The 23,668-nt window shown below is 43.7% G+C and overlaps 1 protein-coding gene across 1 annotated transcript in view; it reads left to right on the top strand.

The window, feature by feature from the left end:
* Nucleotides 1-23,668, top strand: part of CD109 (CD109 molecule) — a 66,140-nt gene that overhangs the window by 40,020 nt on the left and 2,452 nt on the right. The window contains exons 20-32 of the mRNA XM_074150576.1: nt 902-1,015; nt 1,224-1,442; nt 3,173-3,317; nt 4,350-4,526; nt 6,453-6,534; nt 8,329-8,557; nt 9,079-9,244; nt 10,077-10,267; nt 12,686-12,841; nt 12,927-12,992; nt 18,686-18,822; nt 22,859-23,015; nt 23,417-23,519. Coding sequence (XP_074006677.1) covers nt 902-1,015; nt 1,224-1,442; nt 3,173-3,317; nt 4,350-4,526; nt 6,453-6,534; nt 8,329-8,557; nt 9,079-9,244; nt 10,077-10,267; nt 12,686-12,841; nt 12,927-12,992; nt 18,686-18,822; nt 22,859-23,015; nt 23,417-23,519 — 1,942 coding nt within the window. The remainder of the gene's footprint in view (nt 1-901; nt 1,016-1,223; nt 1,443-3,172; nt 3,318-4,349; nt 4,527-6,452; nt 6,535-8,328; nt 8,558-9,078; nt 9,245-10,076; nt 10,268-12,685; nt 12,842-12,926; nt 12,993-18,685; nt 18,823-22,858; nt 23,016-23,416; nt 23,520-23,668) is intronic.

Consider the following 23,668-nt stretch of genomic DNA (forward strand, 5'->3'; position numbering starts at 1 on the left):
GTGTCTAATATCTAAAGAAGTCTGTGACACCGAAAGCTTTAGCAAACAACTTTTCAAAGTTTTAAAAGGAGAATGTTGGAATATTTGCTAGCTAGAGAGAAATCTGAGGGGGGTTTGGATCTGAAACTCAAAACACTTGGAAGAATTTTTTTAATGAAAACCAAATTAAAACCATTTTTAGTTGACATTTCAGTAATAAAGGATATCATGCTTCAGCCATTCTCATTGTACAGATGTTCCTAAGCAGTGAAATTCTGATCCCATTCAGCTTGATGAGAGTTTACCACCGACTTCCCAGAGCCAAGACTTCATCCAAAAACCTCTGTTCACAGATAAAAGCAACTGCTTGCTGGTGTATTCCTGCAGCTTTTCTTTTAATTAAGAAAATATGTATTTTTAGAAATATAGCTGAAGAACCTATGCCGAGATTAATCTTACAAAATAAGAAACACATCATTCTAAGGTGCTGGTGAATTACAGAATTTGGAAAAGCTAGTTATTTTGTGTTCCAGTGTGCGTTTCTGTGCTGACATGGAGACAGGCACCTGATGGATCCCTAATAACCCGTGACTTGTGCACTCAGAGCAGCTCACCGTTGCCTGAAGGGGATCCCAGGGCAGACACAGCTTCCAGACTTGCTGAATGACAGGCATTCGGTCCCACTTCAGGTGCCTGCGACAGCCCTTGCCCTGCCGGGGCTGTCACCAGCTCGCAGCTGAGGGGACAACCAGGAGCATCCTTGGCTTCTGCCCCAGCCCTGCAGCAATACGTGGTGTCACCTGCAGGGAACAAGTGAACATACTCTGCCAGCTGAATTCCAAAGTGGTCAGAAGACAAGCTGTGTAGTCACTTTCTGGCTGGTAGCTCACTGCAGGGGTTCACTGCTGACTTTGTTTTGCAGCTGGAAGCTTTTCAGCCTTTCTTCGTTTTCCTGAACCTTCCGTACTCTGTCGTCAGAGGAGAGCAGTTCATTTTGGAAGTGAACATCTTTAATTACTTGAAAGAAGAAGCTGAGGTAAAATAACAGTCTGTACTTGAACATTATAGACACTGCAAGGTCTTCATCACCGGTGGAGACCACACCTTTCTCTTGTGAAAACTTTGATATTTTCTCCAGTGGGTGGACCGAAAAACTATTTCTCTGAACACCAAAAAGGTGGCAGCGTATGAAAGCAGTTTTCCCACATTAACACTTTGTACTGCAAATGTTACTGTGTTGGCAGGTCACTGTGATCCTGGATATGAACGATGCTTTTGAAATTATTCTGACATCCAGTGAAATAAATGCCACAGAAAACCAACAGTCTGTATCCGTACCGAGTGAAGACGGGAAAACCGTTCAATTCCCAATCAAGCCGCGGCAGCTGGGAGAGATTCCCATCAAAGTGACAGCCATATCGTCTGCTGCTGCTGATGCTGTCGTTCGGGAGGTTCTGGTGAAGGTAAGCGCTCTGCCCCTGGGCTGGGGCCTGACAGAAATTGTTCCCTGCAGCAGACAACAGAACGCGGCAAAAAGGCAAACCCGTTCCCTTCTCTGCCTCTTGCTCTGCAAAGTTGGTTCCGGGTCAGGCAGCTTGAAGCCGAAAACACTTCTTTTAAAATAACTTCTCCTTGAAAATTGTTAGATCCCTTTCCAGGAGCGGACACATAGATCTGTCCTACAGCAGACCATGTCTCACATGGTTCTGAAAGCAGCGTGAAACCTATTTGTGCGCGAGTGCGGTCCTGGTGCTACAGCTCAGTAACCTGCAGAGTGGACCAGACGACTGTGTTATGGACCAAATAACTGTGTTATCGTCCACTCCATCTGGAGTGGAGCAAATACCTGTGTTATGGATGAGTGCAACCAGTTCTGCCATCCACCTGCCTTTAGTTCAAACCTTTTTTTATGTGAACATTTCTGTATTTTGCTAGTGGTGGTAATTCAGCCCTTAGGCTTTCTGATAAACCAGAAACTTGCCTGGTTTTGGACATCTAAGCCTGGTTCATGTCAGGCTCCATTTCAGTGGAAGGTGGAAGACACTTGTACGTCTTGTCTTAAAACAAATGCTTAAGATGATGGAATCAGAGCATGGCCGCTGCCGGAGGGGTGCAGTCCAACCCTCCTGCTCGGCACAGGATCAGCTGCAGCAGGATGCTCAGAACCACGTACAGTCAGGGTTTTGATATCCCCAAGGAGAGGGACTTCGCGGTCTCTCTGGGCAGCTTATTCCAGTGTTTGAACACCCTCACAGTTAAAAAAAAGGGGTTTTTTTTTAATGTTTAAAAGGAAGTCCCTTCATTTCAATGTGTGTGTTTTGCCTCCTATTCTGCTACTGGGCACCACTGGGAAGAGCCTGCCTCCATCTTCTTTACACCCAGGTATTTATACATGTTGGTGAGATGCCCCTGAGCCCTAGCCCTCTCTTCTCCAGTCTGACCAGTCCCAGCTCTCTCAGGGGTCTTTAGACCCCTCTCCCACAGGGCTTGGAGCTCTTTCTGAGCAGAGCCAGCCACCTACCGCCCTTTCTGCTGAAGTTCAGTTGTGCAGAAAAGGATAAGAGCTTGGCGGATGAAGGCCTAGGCTGAGGAAAGAAACTCATTTATTTTCTCTGCTTCAAGGATGTTTTTTCTCAAGGGATTTTGCAGGTGTGAGGAAACGAAACCTTCATGGTCATGTACCCAACTGCAGTTTAAGTCCTCCTTGTGTGACAGGCCGTAGGATTGATTGCAGACATAGAATCATAGAACGGTTTGGGTGGGAAGGGATCTTAAAGCCCCCCAGTCCCACCCCCTGCCCTGGGCTGGGACACCTCCCACCAGACCAGGTGGCTCAAAGCTCCATCCAGCCTGGTCTTGAACCCCTGCAGGGACCATGAACGCATCATGAAAGGTCTCACCTCTGGCCTTGGCATGGAGCTCGGTGCTCGGCAGAGAGCTCACTGCAATCAGAGGTGCCCTCATTGACTTTGTCTGGGTATTTTGGTAATTAACACGTGGTCTCCAGATACAAATAGTGGAGGTAGGTCTCTGTAAGAAAAACATTCAGTTTGGATGATGGTATCTGGGGTTCCTGATGTTTTAGCAAGCAGGACAAACACCTGGCAGTGGTGTAGGTCCCCCTGTACAGTCAGCCCCGGTTCTGAAGCCACACGCTGCTGGAGTTACACTAACCCTGCCTTTATTTTGGTAGGCTGAAGGCTTGGAGCAGACGTATTCTCAGACCGTCCTTCTGGATTTAGCTGGGAATAAACCACAAGCGCTGACAAAAACCTTGGAGTTCACTTTCCCACCTGATGTTGTAAGTGGCAGTGAGAGAGTGCAGGTCACCGCTGTTGGTAAGGGCCGTTTTATTCTATTGCCACCTTTTATTATTTGCTGCTCAGCTGTATTGTATGGGTTTGGTTTTTTTTTTTTTTTTTCTTTTTTATAGTTTCTTGCCTGCTGAGCACAAACTCAGTATCTAAGATGTGTGTGTCCATAATCCAGCTGCTGGCACCTTCTGTGCTGTGGGCATAGGTGGTTTTTAAGGAACAGAGCAGTGGCCAGGAGTAACGAGAAGTAGTAGCCTCTGTCAGATAGGGCAGGGAGGTTGGTGTGCGATAACCTGGGCTGCCCCAGCAGGGTTTGCCACCCCCAGAGTCCCTTCTGAAGGACCCTTACAAGATTTTGCCCGATATGGCTGTGTGGCTTTATTTGTAGGGAAATGCATTAATTTTTATTTAATCACTGTATTAATAGGTTGAGACATTAATTCAAAGTAATTTATCATCATGCATTGGACTAAGCATAGGAAGGCTTTATGGAGTGTGTTATTCCTTGCATTTATTTAATTTATGTTATTACGGTATTGACTATCCTTTCCCGGGTTTAGAGAGGGAATTGGATTTTCATAAGGAAGCTCCTATGTGGTTCATTAGTGTCCTGGTTTAATTCTGCTTGTCTGCAGAATAGGACCTAAAACCTGAGTGACTGTTGTTCCTGGTGACACCTGAGCTTTGGTACCTGTGGGTGGGAGAAGAAATACAGGAAGTTTCAAATATGTAACATTACTGAAGCATTTTCCTGGATGAAATATATTTTTTCCTTTTTCTTTCTTTCTTTTTTTTTTTTTTTAATGGTGCCTGTTTGAAATTAGTCTGTAGTTGGAAAGATCTGTGGGGAGACGAGTCAGTGGACACAAAGCCCACCAGAAGATGCAGAATGCACGTTTAATGCAGTTTTCTGTCCAATTAGTGGTGTTTAGTGCATTTCCAATGTAACATATTTTCATATTTTTGCCCAGTTTAGATGATACCACCCTGTAAGTGATAGATATGCATTTATTTCCAATAGGTTTTAATGTATTTTCATTACATTTTGTCTTTCAGGTGATTTGCTCGGGCCTTCTATTAATGGTTTGTCGTCACTGATTAAGATGCCGTATGGCTGTGGTGAACAGAATATGATCAATTTTGCTCCAAACGTTTATGTTCTGCAATACCTGACTAAAACCAGGCAGCTGAGAGAGGATATTAGATCAAAAGCTGTATCTTTTATGCGAAAAGGTCCGTATGCTTAAAAGAAGGGTGTTAAGATTTTTAAGAACTCTTACTGGTAAAAGATACCTGTGACTCTGCCTTTGGGTTTTGAAGTCCTGCTCTGTTGGTGTCATGAAAACTGGAAGAAAAACTCATATTCCTCTTTTTTTTTTTTTTTTTTTTTCCCTTTCTTCTGGGCTGACAGAATTAAAGAGCAAACAATTTTGTTTACAAGGGCAAGTTTGCTTAGAAAAAACCCATGTAGTTAATTTTCAGAGAAAACCTGTGGTTTAGAAGGTAGTTTATATGGTTTTACTTAGTGGTTGTTATCTCTCCTGTGATAGAACTGTGTGTGAGCAAACATTCCTGACCTCTGCTTGAGGCACGGAGGTTGAAAATCAGTCAGTGGGAGCCGTATTCATCCCAGGGGTGTCTGTCTTCAGCTCAAAATAAATTTTCCTTTCATCAAGATCCCAATTTTCTTTCAAAAGAAATTAAATGATTTTTTTTTTTTAAACCCTTCCTACTACAGGGTTTAATGGAAGAGTAAGGGGGGGAGGAAGAGATGTGTGATGTGAACGGCTGCTCTGCAGCCTGTAAGCAATCCACCACTCAGGCAGCCTGAGCTGGGCCACCAGAATGTTCTGAAGTTTCCCAGTAACAGATTTATTAAAGTTATTTCAAAGCAAGTGAAAATTGTAGGATTAAATGTCACTATATACAAAGCATTGTGTTACTTAACTTGTTCCCGGGGTTTTGAATGTAGGTATATGTTTTTAACACTGTAGTAGCCAAGCTAGTAAGTATGCTGAAATATTTGTAAATTTAAGATAGAAAAGAACCGCAATCCTAATCTCAGGACCATTAAGTGAGATGACAGCTTTGTCTGTATGGGAAAGACCTACCAGTTTTAATCATAACAACCCACTGCTGTTAAAAAAACCAAACCCTGTGTTTAAGTGGAAATTGTAATTTCAAAGTCTTCCAAAGAGACAAAAGCTAAACCTGGGGTAGGAGTTTCCATGGGGAGGTGCACTGCTGTAATGTAGCAGCTCAGATTCATGACTTTATATGTCTTCTCTTGTAGAGAGACCCCGACTAGGATTTCATCTTACCCTGTGAGGTAGATTGAGGGACTGGGCCCTTTGTTCCTCAGTAATTAAGGCTGTGACTCAGTCACTACGTGTCTAGACTGAGGATGGTACTTCAGCGAGTGATTAATCCTTGATCAGTGAAAGCAAGAACATTTTGCAGGGCAGTGGTTGTAGTTGGGTGGATCTCATGGGGTGTATTTGTAAACTCATTCATTTGTGCAGGACTTAATGATGGTTTTCCTTCTGCCTGGCTGGTTCAGTGTTGTGTCTCTATCTGCCAGCTGTTAGACTAAGGAATCTATTTTCTTAATTATAATAGCCGAGGAGAAGACAAGGTGGGGGGAAAGATGAAAAGATGCCTTGTGAAATGCTATAAATCGATACGATTATTGTTCTGGATACACCAATGGCAAGCGAAATGTAAGGGCAGGAAGGCTTTAGATATCAGAAGCCACCGTGAGTAGCGTATCATCGGAGGCTCTCCATTTCTAACGTTAACAAACGTTGGTTCTGCGCTGACACTAGCTGTTGGGCAAGGGCACTGCTGGTGGTGGTGAGGAGCTGGTGAGCCCTTGGGGACCTTTTGTTGTAGAAGTTCAGCCATCAGGAGAAAGCTTTACTTTTTCTGGACACTGAAAAATCTGCAGGTGCTTTCGTAGATGGACCCTCTGTGTTCCTGCCCCCCGCTTTCTCATCAGCTTCTGTGCAGTTTGGTCTGGGAGATTTTTTACAAAATAGGAAATTAAGTTCTGCCCTTCTCAGCCTTCGAAAGGGCCTCGCTTCACATCAGCAGAAATTTTGTGCTGGAACACCCGTGAGAGGAAAGTGTTCAATACCCATCTCTGCTTTTCCACTTCAGGCTACCAGCGAGAGCTGCTTTTCCAGAGGGATGATGGCTCTTTTAGTGCCTTTGGAAATGAAGATCCCTCTGGGAGCACGTGGTAAGTATTTCTGCCAGATTCACTGTGGAATTTGAGTATTTTAGATATTTTCCCTGCGACTAAAAATTTTTTTGTGAAGCTGGTAAAAATTTCCAGCTGTATTAGCCTTCTGGCTGGTTTTCATTAGGTGTTTAGGCCAACTCTAAGCTCGTTCTGCTGGGTAACGTGCTGTCAAAGCCATTATTAGGGCAAGGCGTTTTAATTTTGCAAAAGATGAATGATGAATTATTTTAGCCAGGGGAATAGCTTGGTCTGGAAGTTTTTCTGTTGCTTTTCTCAAGGGAATAATAATTAAATGACTTATTCTTGCAGTTGACTGAAACCATTTAGGGCTCTGTGATCATCATTGCTTCAAACAGGTTTTCAGACTGACTGAGGCATTTCACGGTCCATGTCATGGACCTGTTGGAATGGGCCAGAGGAGGCCACAGAGATGCTGTAAGGACAGGCTGAGAGAGTTGGGGGGTTCAGCCTGGAGAAGAGAAGGCTCCAGGGAGACCTTAGAGCCCCTTCCAGTCCCTAAAGGGGCTCCAGGAGAGATGGGGAGGGACTCTTGATCAGGGAGGGGAGCCATAGGATGAGGGGGAAGGGTTTGACACTGAAAGAGGGGAGATGGAGATGAGATGTGGGGAGAAATTCTTTGCTGTGAGGGTGGTGAGAGCCTGGCCCAGGTTGCCCAGAGAAGCTGTGGCTGCCCCATCCCTGGAGGGGTTCAAGGCCAGGCTGGATGGGGCTTGGAGCAACCTGGTCTGGTGGGAGGTGTCCCTGCCCAGGGCAGGCGGTGGCACTGGATGATCTTTGAGGTCCCTTCCCACCCAAACCATTCTGTGATTCTATGATTACCTAAGGGCTGAACAGAGTTACTGGTGGTAAAAATTTCTCCTTCTTACCTCTCTCACACTTCCTTTTTCTGAGACTGTAAATACAGCTGAAATAGCCTTTTCAGTGCTGAATTTCCCCCAGGGAAGCAGAGTGAGCACAGCAGTGGAAGCCGGATAGATAACAGAGACAAGTTATCATAGAATCATAGAATGGTTAGAGTTGGAAGGGACCTTAAAGATCATTGAGTTCCAACCCCCCAGCACTTTGTTCATCTAACCCGTGTTCAGTTAGTTAAATACGCTTATGTGTTTCAGTACACGCTGCTGACTTTAAACAGAGCCACCCCAGTTACTGGGCCACTGACTCTGTCACTCCCTCCAGAGTCAGTGAGCACCTTTCGTTGCCATCAGCGGGATTTGCCTTGCACTCAGTATCAATGGACTGGAAAATGAAGATAATTTATCTGTGCTGCCAACTCTGGTTGTTAAAGAGTGCAGTGACAGGTCACATGGATGCACGTTTGGCAAAGAAGGGAATCAAAGCAGAACTCAGGATTATTAGTAATAAAACAGCAAAGGTTGTTTCGATATCATTACATAATCATGATAATTAGCATCACACTCATAACTGCATTGCTTCGTAAGCTGTGATTTTTGCCACTTCAGCCTGCCAGCAGAAGGCGGGAGAGCAGCATTAGATAAAGATATACATGTGCCTGGGAGTCTGTACTCTATTTATTTTTGAAACATAACAGCTGCAAAAGGGTGATGTTTGGGAACAAGGGCATAGCTTCATTTTTTGGTGGATTAAACTTAATCTACTTGCTTGTCTGGGTGCAGCACGTATTTTCCTCTGTGCTTGGGAGGTGTGTGTAGAACAATTTACGCATCACGGTCTTCTTACACCGTCTTAAAGAGAAGAAGCTGCAATATGTTGCTGATTTTGTCATATTTGATTAACCTTTTCCCCAAGGTTATCAGCTTTTGTGTTAAGATGTTTCCTTCAAGCTCGTCCATTCATAGACATTGACCAAGACGTCCTGAGGGATACAGCTAAATGGATAGTCCGGCATCAGAAGGTAAATGGAGAGTTTCAGGAGCCTGGGAGAGTGTTACACAGTGATCTTCAAGGAGGCACCAACAACCCAGTCACTCTCACGGCTTACATCATGTCATCCCTCCTGGGCTTCCCAGATAAGCAGGTACTGGAATTCATCAACAGAATTCATAGTCACTGGAACACTCCATAGATTGTCACAGGCCCTGGCAAGCTCTTGCTAGAGTAAGGAAACAGAGGGACGTCTGAACAGAGATGATTTTGTTAAACATCCCGTATCTATCCAAGACAATACAAAGTTGTGCTGTTAGACCCTTCCATTTTCTATGCCTTTGCAAAATCTAAAGGCTGTTGCTTTTAGCAAGAATATTGTCATGGCTTTAGTCCAAGAACTTGCAAAGAAATTTATGGGGGGAACTATCTGTAGAGAGGTTAAGTCGTTCCACTTGATTTCATTGGGATTGCTCAAGTTCATAAGGCAGTGCCAGATCAAAAGGCTTGTCTTGAGATTCGTGCCTGTGACTCCGACAGAGATTTTCAGTATTTCTTGGTTGTTGTTTGTTGATAGTAATGGTTCTGTGTATGTACGTATTTTTCTTTTAAGTTATAATATTTCAATATGTATTTTATTCACTGTGTGTTCTTCAATACGATCTTCATTTCCAGCATGCTTATGTCATCAAGAGTGCTACGAACTTTCTAGAAGATAAGTTAGAAGGTGGCATTTCGGATAATTACACTCTGGCACTTGTGACGTATGCGTTGTCCTGGGCAAAGAGCCCCAAAGCGAAGGAAGCACTGAATATGCTGAACGAGAGAGCAGAACACCAAGGTACTGCACAGCGCTCTCAGGCGGTGCTACAGACGGGCTTTTGTCAGGTTTGAATAGATCAGGAGGGTGTGAGGGAGCATTTAGTTAAAATCACCATCGGAATGAAGAGTTGAAGGGTTGAACTTTGTCAGACAATACAGAGACCTGTTGCTCCGTTGCATTTTCTGTGGGGTCCCATCATCTCATTATGTTTAACCTCTTCTGAGTTCAGCAGGACTGAATTTTGTTCCCCGTTTTGGAGAAAGAACAGTCCATATGCAATACAAGAAATGGAAGTTTTTGGGCTCAAAATAGTAACTGTCCTCTTGAAAAATCTGAAGGAATTCATGTTGTCACCTAGAAACAGGGCTTCCTGGGTGTCCCTCTGTGGTTACTGAGTCAGGCCTTTTGGACAGTCGCTTTTGGGAAGGGAGGAGGTCACTTTTTTTGAAGGCTTCACTCAAGAACAAGCCTTGGGAGCAGACTGAGGTGCCTTCTCTGGTCCTGAAGAGAAAGGAGCACCCCAGAAAGGAGCACCCCAGCGGCCTCTTCACAAAGGCTCCTTTATGGGAGCACTTTGGGCTGAGAACACAAGGATCAACGTAAAGTTCACTGAAATCCACGGAAGTGACTATTTGCACTCCAGCTTTTTTTTGCATCTAGATTCAGCCCCTGCTGAGGAAGTGCTTCAGTCGGTCCTTTATGGGACACTCACCTAAATATTAACACAATTTTAAAGAACCTTGCTAGATCCCATATGCAAGCATTAATTAAGAGGTTTCCCTTAAGTCTTTCCCAGAGGTCCAAAGTCTTCAGTCTGTGGATCTGAGGTTATTGTTGGTTCCTTTTGCAGGAGAATTTCGTTTCTGGGTAACACCTGCTTCTGAAATTTCTGCTTCCTGGCAGCCCCGGTCCATTGATATTGAGCTTGCAGCGTACGCTCTGCTCTCCCACTTCCACCAAGACAGGATAGCGGAGGGGATCCCCGTTATGAAATGGTTAAGTCAACAAAGAAATCACCTTGGGGGATTTTCATCTACTCAGGTAATATCTTCTCTCAAGGGGCTCTGTTGTGCTTTCTAAATGAGCACTGTGTATTTAAAAGAAAAAGAAAAAAGGGAGCATTTGGGTTTTTGTACGTAATAATTATTGAATTTTGTTTTGCTGTAACACCCTTGGTTACGTTTAGGTTTGCATTCTTTGTGATATTGGCATCTTAAAACTGGACCACCAGATTTAGTGTTTTGGCAAGTATAATGAAAAACAGAATTGGAAGGTCACCTTGTTTATATAAAATATTAAAACGAAAGATCTTAAATTAAGAAGAAGTAGTGATGCCCGTGGAAAAATAATTAATCAGATTTTCCAAGCCAGTATGATAAATATCTGTGCTTACTTTCTTTCCAGGGAGAGAAACCTCTTTCTATTCTTTCCATATGTGGGTCCTCAGACTCCTGGGGGGCTGTGAGCTGAGATGGGAAGGGGGAATGGATTTTAGGGGGCAGCCTAACCCAGAGCCTCTGCTGGCACTTGCTCTTAATAATGTACTTTTTCCTCATTATTGCGGAGGTTTTTGATGGGCCATGAAATTTGGAAGATCTTCATTATCTCCAGGAGGTTTCCATGTTATTGAAACCACATCTTGTAAGCTATGCTGGCATCCAGAAAATTTATATAGTACTTTGGACTGCATTAGTTTAAACTAGCTTTTAAATTAACTACAAATGCTGGTCACAGTGAAATGTCACATTTCATCATAGTGCTCGGTACCAAGCTGTACAGCCTATCCTGCGTTATTTTCAAGTGTTTCTTGGTATTAATCTGAGAGAAATTAGTTCTACTAAATAAAATGCAATTTAAGAACCAGCCTGGTTCCCCTGAGGTTCTAGTATTTTCCTAATGTGTTAATTCTTTCTTATTATTTGAAGAGGCTGATGGAAGCACTAAATGAGTTGAAAAAGCTTTTCTCTATTCTCCAGAAACCATTTTTACTTGAAAGTTTGAAAATCCAGCGGTGCACCATTTATCCCTGAGGGTGAAGTTAAGAAATGAATTTAATCCTTTTGCTCTTCCATAGTCTAAACTATTTTGATTTCAAAATTACTCCAGGATCCCTCTGGATGCCTTTTTTAATTTGTGGAAATGACCCCATACTTTCTGTTAACTTCTAAGATTGCTTTAAAAAAAAAATATGTTTGGAGTGTTTCCATCCATGAGTTTATTACATTAGAAACTTAATGTATTGTTAAGCAATAGGGAGGAAGGTAATCAGTTGCACGTGTGATGTTTTGTGAGTCGGGGTAGAGCAGCTCGTGTCCGGAACAGCTTACCACGAAGAGGCACTTTGAGGTATTCTGTGGTTTCCCCAACTGGGGTAAGGGAAGGCATATTTCTGCTTTCAGAGGATTAGAATTGGCTTCTCCAACAAGGTCTTGCAGCTCCTTAGGTCCCTAAGGTAGATCAGATCTACAGATGTGACAGGTTGCTGTAGTTTCATTCACTTCAATGTGAAAGAAGTTTTGTAGGTTCGGGCTTCCAAACTTCAGATCTTCCTCGGGAACTGGTGTCTGAGCAGTCTGAGGGAGGGCAGAGTCATTCACATGCTTTGTCTTCTGCAAAGGGGTAATCAAAGACATTCTTTCAGGGTGAATATTGGCCTCCTACTGGAAAAGTTTGCTGCTTTCTCCTTAAATCTCCCTGTAGCTCATGAGTTGCATCCATCCTGTCCCACCAGGTTAAGCTGGGAGCTGGGATCCCAGCCATGGTGGTTCCATGTACCAGCAACTTTGGCACACAAAGACAAACAAAAGGGAATTTTATATATATATATATATATATATATCTCTGAGAATGTGTTTATAAGCATATTCTGCAGTGGTTAAACCGTTGCACAACACTTTTTGATCAAATACAGAGCATAAAAAGTGGGCTGAACCCCTTTGAAATTGTTGCCGGGCATCCAATAGAAACTCATTTCAGGCTTTTTTTTTTTTAATTAACGTTAATAGTTTTTCAAACCTGTAGCTTTTGCTTCAGCGATCAAGGTACCCTAAGTAACTCCTGTGCACTACTGGATTTTTAATGCACAGTCACTAAATAAATCTAGGGAGGAGAGCAGTGTCATTACTTTCCCATCAAAGTCCGTGCGGTGTGTGATTCCGACTGTTGTGTCTGCCCACGTGCCAGGTCTTCCACACACCTTGCACAAGAGGAAAATGTCCTCAGCTGACTCCCACCTCGTCCTCTGCTGCGTGTCACAGCAGATACCTCGTTGTCCTGTGCTGTCACCCCTCTCCTGTGGTGGGATCCCAATGGAGATGCGGAGGTGGCTGCATGAAGACTCCAGCATAATCCACAAATGGTTCAATGCAGGGACCGGGAGCTCCCCAGACATCGCCCACACACAGGAGTTGTCTGTGCAGCTGCTTCTCTTTCATACAAAGGATTTGTTTCTCTCGACAGGACACGGTGGTGGCTCTGCAAGCCCTGAGTCTGTTCGCAGCTCTCACCGCTGCCAGCGGGACAGAAATGGATGTGACGGTGACAGCACCTTCTCTGAAAACACCAGAAACATTTTCAATCAATACTCAAAATCGTTTCCTGCTTCAGACCAAGGAGGTACTGTAGAAAGCGAGAAATAGTTTCGTAAAGTCTGCTGACTGAAAGTACTTTGAAAATCCTGTTTTACTCATCTTTCTTTCAGATTCCCCCTGTGCAACCAGTGACAATGACAGTGGCAGCGGAGGGGACAGGGTTTGCTGTCTTTCAGGTACGCAATGCAACTAATCTTGCTAAAGATATGCTCTCTATAAGGAAGGTATATTTTGGGAGCTTTACAAAAAACAGTTAATAAGAACAATCTTCTGAAATGTCTTAAATCAGTGCCAAAGCAGTTTCCTAATTGAAGAATGCTGTGAACCAAATAGTGTGTGAATGGACATGCTCATGTGATTGATTGTGTCTGATGGCCTGGCGTTTTAAGCGTGGTGGGATGATTGGATTGACTGTTTTGGGGTACTTCCACGGGCCAGAGCCACGTCAGAGCACCTCTGTCCTCCTGCAGAGATGCAGTGTCCCTTCGCAAGACGAGGGACTGCAGGGGGTACCTCGGCAGGCACAAGGGTCACAGGAAAAACGGCGTGTGGACCAGGCAGAAGTGCCTCCTTGGGAACCCTGGTAAGGCCCAGGTCTGTGCAGAGCAAGATTACACTGCCAGGTATTAGAGTTATTTTCCTTTTATTGAAGTAGAATACAGTGATAGTGTAAAAGCTAATAATAAAAGAGTATTAGAGCCAGGTTCTCCAACAATTTGTACACTGTACTGGAAGAGCATGAAAGGCAGAGCCAAAGGATCCTGCAAACTGCTGACAGTAGCAGACGCTCAGCGGCAGCCAGAATTGGGGGCACAGCAAAGAGTGGAAGGGGGCACAGTGACCACCTCTCTGCCTGTCCTCCAGAAGACTGTCTCCTGGCAGTATAAACTCAAACATCTTTACGTACATTTAAGCAAATGAAGCTGGGATCAGTGCACGCAGTGTTTAGAACTAGCAAACTGTAAATGACCTTTTCAGCTGCTTGCTCTTCCCCCATCGCAGATACTATGTTCTGAAGGAATTTCACCACCAGGATTTTCCCTAACCCTATGAGAAATATCATGAGAGAAAAAACCAGTATTGAATCTGATTTGATCCTGGAGGGGTTCAAGGCCAGGTTGGATGGGGCTTGGAGCAACCTGGTCTGGTGGGAGGTGTCCCTGCCCAGGGCAGGGGGTTGGAACTGGATGGGCTTTAATGTCCCTTCCAACCCAAACCATTCTATGATTCTATATGGAAATTAATGGGCCTCTCTTACCTGCTGTCCTGTCCATGATAGTGGCTTAAACCACACAGATGGAAGAGGAGAACTTTGAAAAGCTACGGATCATACAGAAATATTAGTCTCTGAGCACGAGAGAGTCATTTGATTGGAAGTATGCAGATAAACTCTAATTAATGAGTGTATCGCGAAACCAGACAGAGTTCCTACAGGACTCCTAGTCGTACTTGGGGAAACTGAACTTAGGCTGCCCTTAATCTTCTTGAAGTTTTATGTCAGGTCAGATTCCACCTTAAGTTCCTTCCAACTTGGCCTTCACTTCAATGTTTTTATGCATCTAGGAGAGAAAAAGGCACAGTGGTGGTTGGTAAATATGCTTTTGGATAAAAGACCTTTACAAAGAAATCTTCCCAGCTGCCTACCGTCAGTGAACAGCAGCTGGAGATACACCTCAATCATCCAGCACTGGTCTGCAAAACCACCGTGCCGTAAATCACGACCTGGGTTTATTAATTCCAAGAAGTGCAAATGAAGTTTACAGAAAAGTTCAGAAGTTTCAGGGCTTAATTTAGGTTCAGACCTGCAGGCCAGGCTAGGAATGAAGGTCTCTGCAGGACTGCCTTCACACGGCTGTGGTTTCGGTGGGGGTGTGTGTGTGGAATGTAACAGTGGGGCTCCAGAACAGTTAAGACTCGTTAACCTCAATCACTGTTGAGAAATACTCCCTGATATTCAGTCAAGTAATTTGTCAGGCGAGCTGATCAAACACTTTTCAGCAAATTGTTTCTTGCTGGAAGAGGCTGATTTGTTGAAAAGAACGCCTTTAGTGGGAGCACATTGGTTCCAGTTAGTATTTTTGCCAGCAGGAAAATTTCGCATCCAGACCAGTGTGTCTGGTGAAGGCTGAGCAGAAGGCTTCCATCCAGAACAGTCAGAGTTGATTCCATAGTTAGAGGGCTCCTTGAGGGTATATAGCACCATGGCTTAAGTTCCTGGTTTGTTGTATGAACATGAAAATACGCTCCCAAGTGTCTGGTGTCCAGGATCCAACACCAGATTGCCTTCTTCATTTAGGTCACTGTGCTGTTGCCTTTTCCCCCGCAGCTTTGAGTCAGAAATGCTGTGACTTGGTTCAAAACAGTGAACTCGACACACTGGAGTAGCTTCTCCAGAACCTTTTCTTTGCTGGGATCAGTTCTTTCCTTCTGCTTCCCTTGGCAGGTCTGGTACTCTAAGAGAAAGAGCACTGATGCCATTTGAATGAGATTTCTCTCTTTCCCAGACACAAGCCAAAACTGGGTCGCATTTAATAAATCAGAGAGCGTATGACATTTTGATCGCATTTCTTCAGCTGGGTTTCATTGTCTTAGGGCCGCCAAAGTACCATGGGGAGATTCACTGGTCTGGGATTTGGCTTTCTGGCCAAATGTAGCATGTCAAAACAGTAATTCATTTAAATATCACAAAACACAAGATTTGGTCCATTAATGGAAAAGGCTGCTTTCCCAACAGAATGGATTCTTAGAAAAAAAAAAAAAAACAAACTTTTTTTTTTTTTGTGAAATCTCACTGTCTGTGTGTGCGAGTTGGCAGAGCGTTCACTCCTGACCCTGCAGAATCTCATAAATGTGTTTATTTTGGATAGTATGATTGCACAAGCAGACATTCACTTATAGCTTTATGGTCCTGCTGTCAACAAAGTCTCCTGGCTCAGCCCTTCATGGTATGGGCACGTGCTATGGGTGACCCGAGACACTGACTCTGCCCGAGGGAAGAGGGTGACTGTAGGGTTAGGGCATACGAAAGGCACTCTCTAGAGAAGGATGTTGAAGAAGTGATCTTAGATAGCCTGCTGAAGGTCTTGGAAGAAACACCTCTCCGGAACTGCCATGACCTAAGCTTGACAAATGCCTCACCAATCTGGTGTGGGTTGTGCCTTGTGGAAGGGAGGAGAACGCCACTGAAATCCAGGACCAAGCACCAGGAGAGGGTGGGCAGGCTCCAGGAGGATGGGTGTGGACAAAGAGGATGGGTCAACAAGGTCTCCTTGGCCACACTCAGGGAGGGAGTGAGGAAAGAAAAGAGAATCACCTGTGACTCGTTACTGAAAAGCACTGACCAATTTTCCCAGTCAGCGTGTTTTTACTAGACTTAGGCAGAGGCTGAGTGTTACTCGGTGTGATGGCACCGCAGAAGGTACCCCTGTGACATGCACATGTTTCTCCGTTACAGTTTGAGTGGATGCTAAGTGCTCAAAAAGGAACAGAAAAATATCGGAGGTGATTTCATTGAATTCATGTCCTCAGTCAAGCACGTTTGTGCTGCCAGATGAGGAAAAAAAAAAAAAAAGAATAGGGGAAGAGACATTGATTAGGGCTTTATAAATGAGTTGTGTTCTTGAAACGTAGTGCAGTCAGTTGGGTCAGACACAGTTAAAGCACCTCTGTCAGGCAGAACGTCACATTTTAGTTTTCTCTTCTTGGGCCTCTCACCGGAACGGGTTGTGGTGTGACAAGACTGGACCAGTTCTGCCTGTAGCTTTGTCAGCTGCTTCTTTAGGGGGTTAAGAAGAAACGCAGTGGCTCGTTTTGTTGGTTTAATGGTAATTTCTGTATAATAGCCTTCTGTCCCCAAAGTAAGAGGGTATATAGAAGGAGGCTCTAATTAAACTCTGTGTCATGAAAAAGATTTTTCCTTCATTGTCATGAGAAGTCAGGGAAGGAAAGTCAGGTCGTGACAGCGATAACTTGTTCCATGAAAATACCAACTGATTGACCTGTTCAGTGTGTGGTTTCAGGCATCCTGCGCTGGCAGTAAATTCCCATTCATTAGCGTTTTCTGGCAAAAGTTTAAACAGCTTTGTTTCTGCCATGACGGATCGTTGAGGCACTGCCAGCTTGTCTTCACCAAGCTTTCTGCCTGCCTTCAGCTGGCAGCTTTCTAGCTTGGCTTCATCCTTGGTAGGGCCTTCTCCTGTGGAGAGGTTGTGTGGGATGAATCCTCGGGTGCCTGCACAGAGCCGGCATACCACGGAGTGAGAGATGTAGCAGCAAAAGCAAAAATCAGAAATTAAAGACTCTGCACAGACTTGCTAACCTGTAACTTGGACAACCCCCCGTCATACCTGTACGTTTGGACTGGCAGCTTTCCGTTTGCTGCCAGGACCTCTCGTAAAGGGACTATGATTTTCCAGAAGCACTCTTCATTCCCCTCTCCTTAGCCAAGCAAAGTGCGTGTTGGGGTCTTGCAAGGGGTTATTTGAGCCATTTTCTGACTATTTTCCTACCAAAATCAAAGAAGGTGGTTGCCTTGCCCTGCCACGCGTTTTATCGTGATGAATAAGGCAATAGATAATGATTATTAGTTTGTATGTGAAAATGTGTGCAAACTTACTGTTCTGTTGTTGGTGAAAATAACTGTTTTGCTAAATAAAGTCAACTCTTCTTTGATAGTAAGTATTTTCTTAGTTTCTCCTATTTGATTTTGTCATCCTAGGGTTTTGAAAGTTTGGGCTTTCTGATTCATCACGCTGAAGTGCTGAGTTAGCAACCCCTTCTGTTGTCCTCTGTCAGGGGTGGTGTCCTGTTGGTGCCACAGCAAAGGGCTGCTGCAGTTACCATCCGCATCGCACTGGCTGTTAATCAGCCTGAAACACCTTAGAATGTTTTCTTAAAGTTAAATTTAATTTTTGGTGTCTTTTATTGGGTATAAGTACATGAGTACGCGGGAGCAGATGGGCTGGGACAACTGATACCACTGCCTGATTTTCTGCCATGGCTGATAACGGGAGAGTACTCTTTGGTTGCTCAGTTCCAGCTCCAGCAGTTCTGCTTTGGCTGTCGGCAGTAGTAATTTTATAGGATATTGAGGTAATCAGGCCATCTCCTAATTATTCAGGTCTCTTTTAAGGGCTTCTGGTTTTACCACTCTTCCACCACTGTTTCAAGCATCTTATACTTGTCTGCACTGGAAGAACTGGAAACTTTTCAAACTGTGCTGAACAGATGAATTTATTTTATGTTGATGTTGCTGTCCCTCACGGGACATCCCGTCGTGCCTCCTCACCTGGCTGAGCAGAGCTCTGTCCTCGGGGCAGACTGAGGACCATCACTTTGCCTTTGCTCAGATGAACCCGATGATGAAACTACTTGCTTAACTGCCAGAAAATGGTGGTGTTCTGAGCTTGGGGTAACGTGCTGGTCCTCATCTGGTTTGAGCATACGAATGCTGTGACGTGAAGACTGGAGACAAGTTCCCTACATACGTTATGTGTTTGCTCTGCGTTATGTGTCGATCTCTGAAGTTTGCCCTTTTCCATCCCATTTCACGCTCTCGGGAAGTAGCTGCACACACCATAAACCAGCAGACAACTAGGGAGAAAATCGCTGCTTGTCCTAGAGCTCCCTGGAGCTTGCCGCAACTGTCCTCAGTTAATCGCACTGGTTCTGCTGCGTTACAAAGTGTTCAGAAAAGGTATTTCATTCAGAGAATTGCTATGAGTCTCACGCGTGCAGCTGCCAGATACAAGGCCGTGCATCCTGCCTTGTGGGAGCGCTCCTCTGACGTTACGCTGTTAGGAACTTGCTGTTTTAACCACACAGATTTGCTTTACATTTGTCATCTCATGTCTCTACTCGCAACCCACAGCTCAATGTTATTTACAACACAAAGCACGCTGATCAGAGCCTCAGATCTGCCCGAAAACAAGAAGCCTTTGACTTGAATGTCGATGTAAAGGATGACAAAGATGATAAAAACCATTTGACCTTGAATGTGTGCACAAGGTAGGTGATTCCATTGGAGTGTCTCACATACCACTTTGTCTATACAGCTTTTAAATTATTTTAAATGAGTTCAATTATCCACTTGTTTCTATGTATTTATTAATGTACGGGATAGAAATGTAAAACTAAAGAGAATGAAAGAATGACTTTGTAAAAATGGCAGTAGTTAAACTAAGAACCAATTTATAAGCCAGTAAATAGAGTGGTAGATCTTTAGTGCAGAGCTGTTGCTGGCCAGGTGATGTTTTTTTACTGGTGTGCATAAAGATGGTGGTACCCTAAATGGTAGAGGTGTATGGAAGAGTTTGTATCAAATATGAGAGGAAACTCACAGGCTTGCTCGGTGCAAGTGCTTCTTGGCTCACAGCTTGGAGAGCTGTGAACAGAGTTGAGAACTGAACCAATGTCTTCCACGTTCTACTAGTAGCAGGGTGTGACAACTGCCCGTTGCTCTGGCCTTTTGTGAACCCAAAGCTTTACTTTTGTTCTAGAAGTAGATACTACTTTTTTTTTTTTTTTTTTTTTTGTAAACAGAGAAGGAAGTTCTGACATGCTGAAAACACCATTGAATATGAATAATCATTCTTTGGTCATCTTTATTAATAAACTTTGCTCAGAAGAATTTTGGCAGGAGTCAAACCCCATGTTTATAAAATGATAAATTCAACTGGGCTTTTGTCTTATTGTGCAAGGATCTTTGTGGTCTTTCATTTAGCATTTATGCTAGCTAGCATTTAGCAATATGTCTTATCGTTCCGAATATACTATATATAGTATAATGTAAGCATCGTTCTGGAGTTGAAAATGGTGATGGGTTTTCCACCCGGGCTAATTCTGTTCTTTCTGCTGACTGAGGGAGGGGGGTGGTGCATCCAGGGTGATGTTTCTTGTTCAGCAAACACCTCCTGGGAACGGATCTGGGACTGCTGAAGTAGCATCTCAGAGAGCCCAGAGGAGCCACCAGATCTCACCTGGATTGAGGTGGAGCTGCATTTGGATCAGATGGGGACAGGTGACATTGAACAGGCGCATTGCATATTCCTAGGTCAGCCCGTCATTAAACCAAGTTGTTTCTCTGACTGTTTTGCTGCCTCACTTTTACTTGCTGTGAAACTGTTTATACATGTATTTAAAAGAAATATATGAAGGTGTTTGTTCTCTGGCGGTTTCTTCAGTATGCACTTCTAATTGTAGTTAAAGAGCACTGCATATTTCACAGAGAACCCTGGAGGACATTGTATCTCTCTCTATATTTATGTTTTTAATCTTCTTATCTTTTATTCTCTACAAGGATGTTGAGATGACTACATTCTCTGTATTTTAGGAATTCATCTGTTTGTGAATGCTTTCTCTAGAAACACTGTTTTCTTCTTGTGACGTTATAATGGGTTCCTTGTAAATGCAAGATTTGCCAAGTACCACCTGATCCCCCGTGATTACTCTTGCATTCCTTTCCTCCATATCCTTTTTTTGTTATTTATTTAAACTTTAAACACCTAGAACTATTTTGTCCTCTGCCTGTCACCAGGGAGCTGTGACTGGAGCTGGAGCCTCTAGGTGACACCGTAATACAAATAATCAGCCACAGTGAATATGACTTCAGTAGAGAGAGGATTGATTTAATTTGGGAAACAGCCAGCGGGCATGAAGCCAGAGCCCTGGTTTAATGTGTGATACAGATGGTGGGCAGAGACACGAGAATACACGAGAGCTCTTAAAATAGAACGGGCTTGTTCTCCTTTAAAGTTTTCTATGAAGTGTCAACGGCTTTCTCGAGTCTAGCACAAACTCTTGACATGTGAAGGGTTTACATGACGGCTCTGGGATAAGGCTTGGCTGAGCGTTCTGATTTTCTAGCGAAGGCCCTTGGCTCAGGAATACAGACAGGAAAGGCTCCGTCTCTCTGGGCAGGCTTGAGGGTGATGATGTTTTAATTGTAAAGCGTTCAAAGGGTAGAGGAAAATCTAGTGGCATTATAAAACTGCCCCAGGAGAATATTTGGACCATTAAGATCCATTGACTCTTATTGTAGAAAGTGGACTGGTGTCATTTCTAATAAGTCTGTGTTTCTGTTCTTTAGGCTGAGACTCTGTCTCTAGTTGCTTGGCTTGATAGACCAGTCATCCTCTTCTTTGTTTTCCCTATAATATATTGATTATCTATATTAAATTCCTGAATTAGTTTAAAGTTGGTCTAGTTATAATCTTTACAACGTGGTGTGGCTTTCTGGTAGAGAAGCCAAAGGAGGCAAATGCAGAAAGACTGCAGAAACCTCAGCCAGTTCAGCCAGCTGTGGGTGTGCGCAGTCAGGTAACGCAGGCTGCAGCTTTGCAATGTTCTTCTTTCTCTAAATCTGCAGAATATTCCACCTTCTTCCAACCAGCTTGATGGTGGTTGGCCATGGTCAATTGACACTCAATTGGGTGTCATTTAAGATGCTGGAGCAGGTGATGTCTCGTTCAAATTGAGCTGATTCTGGGTTAGAGGACCTGACTCCCTGTCTGGGAGGCAAATACCCAGGGCTGCTGGTGTCTCTGGTCAGTCTCATTGCCTGGGTACCATTTCCAGGTGTGGGAAACTGGTCACTGATGGTTCTACTCATGCTCTTGTTTATGCTTTCTGCCTGCACCAGCTTGGTACTGTTTTCTCCTCTTTGCATTATCCATGGGAGGGTCTCACACAGATCTCCTATTGCTGAGGAGCTGAAACATAACATTTAACTCAAAGCATTCCCCGTTTTCTTCAGGTACAAGTTTCAAGGCTTCTCTCTTTCTCTGACTGATCACTCTTCTCATGTGGTGTTTTTTTTTAATTTTTGACGAGACTATGGAGTTGAAGAGATGATACCAGGAGCCACTCCCAAGGCTATCTTTCTTCGGAGCCAGATCTTCATAACTTCTAGGGATATATCTTATTCACTTCTTGACAATACCAAGCTGGTTTGGTTGCCCGTTGGTATTTTAGTAGCCCCGCAGGCTGGCTAGACAGCTTGGGTATTTTCCTCCCCTCTTATTGGTAATTATGCAGCAATAATTACATCCAGTTCCAATTTGGTTATTTGTTTTCAATAGCAGCTACTTTGGCACAGCACATCATCCCGCAGATGGTTTCATTTGTTTCTAACCTCAGGAGCCAACTGAAGTCAGCAGTTGTGCTGTTCTTCTTTCAAAGCCACCTCTGCCTTCAGTCAGCCTCTCTGCCAGGCTCAGCAGCGCTGCTTTGAGAGCAAACCTTCTCTGGTTTTAAACCATCCAGCTCTACAAAGAAATAGTCTTATTCAATTACTTTCAACTCCTGTCAGGCCTTCAAAATGAGGACTGGAGACACTTCTGTTCTAGTATAACAATAATCAATTACCCTCCATGCCAAGGGGGGGTGGAAACACTTCTGCCACCTGCTTTAGTTAGAATCACAGAATCTTTTTGGTAGGAAGAGACCTTTAAGATCATCAAGTCCAACCATTACCTGAACACTGCCAAGTTACCACTAACCCACGTCCCTCAGCACCACGTCTGCCTGGCTTTTAAATCCCTCCAGGGATGGGGACTCCACCACTTCCCTGGGCAGCCTCTTCCAAGGCTTGACAACCCTTTCCATGGAGAAATTTTTCCTAATATCCATCCTAAACCTCCCCTGGTGCAACTTGAGGCCATTTCCTCTTGTCCCATCGCCTGTTGAAACGTGTTTAATTGCAATATTTCCTGCATGTTTGTGATAAACCTGCACTTAGAGATGCCAACAGAAAGCTGCTGGTGGTGTCAGTGTAGTCTCTCATATGATTTATGCACTGTAGTTTTTTCAGTGCTAAACCTGCTTTTGCAGAGGTAGTTGAAACTATCAAGCAGAACAATAGAGAAATCAATTATTATCTCTTTATAGTTAGGAATTTTCTTGTTGGCATTTTGTTCCATTTATTTCTTAAGTATTCTTAAGTAGTATTGCTTCTATAGTTGGGATTTAATGATCAGACAGTTTCTTTGGAGAGTGGTCTACGGTATTTCTACTAAAATGTTTTTTGTCTCTGTGTTTTGAAAAGGTACTTGGGTTCTGGCACAGCTCCCAGGAGTGGGATGGTCCTCATGGAAGTGGGCTTACTCAGCGGTTTCTCCGTGTCACCAGATTTCGTTCCGTTAGATAATACAGTGAAGAAGGTGGAAAAGGACAATGGAAAAGTCAACCTATACTTAGACTCTGTGAGTAGAAAATAAAAAAGAAATGTGTTTGTAGTGATGTTAATCTTGACTCTGCCATTGTTTGGTTTAAATTTGGAAAGACGTTGTGGTTGTACTCTTTGGGGAAATCAACATCTGCTGTTCACATAGAATTAATAGTTCCACCATTTTTTAGTGATACGGATTGGATGGGTACAATTCGGTTGTATTTGTAAGAGGTCTCTAAATGAGGCCTCTTAAAAATCATATATAAGGTGGCAGACATTTCCAGAAGTCTGTAATTTGGCCAAAACGACTACAAAAGAGACAAGCATCTTTCTGAGCATCCTGACTCCAAGTCTGCTGCTGAGTTGGAAGTCCTTGCCTCTTCCATGAAAGACCATCGCCGGGGTTCTCAGGCTGTTTCTCTTCTGTTTTTCTAGCTAAATGAAACACAGGTTTGTGTGGATATTCCGGCTGTGAGAGACTTCAAAGTGGCAAATATCCAGGACGCTTCGGTGACTGTGGTGGATTACTATGAACCTAGTAAGTGTCAGTCATTCCAAGTGGATCTCAGTGACTCAGAATTTGAAAAGAAAGTTTCTTTTCATGGAAATAGGACAAATTTTAGTGAAGACAAAGCCACATTGAACTGAAATTTGGTTTTTTTTCATTTAATTGCAGCCTTTTTGGAC

Source organism: Numenius arquata, chromosome 7 (assembly GCF_964106895.1).
Source record: "Numenius arquata chromosome 7, bNumArq3.hap1.1, whole genome shotgun sequence".
NCBI lineage: Eukaryota > Metazoa > Chordata > Aves > Charadriiformes > Scolopacidae > Numenius > Numenius arquata.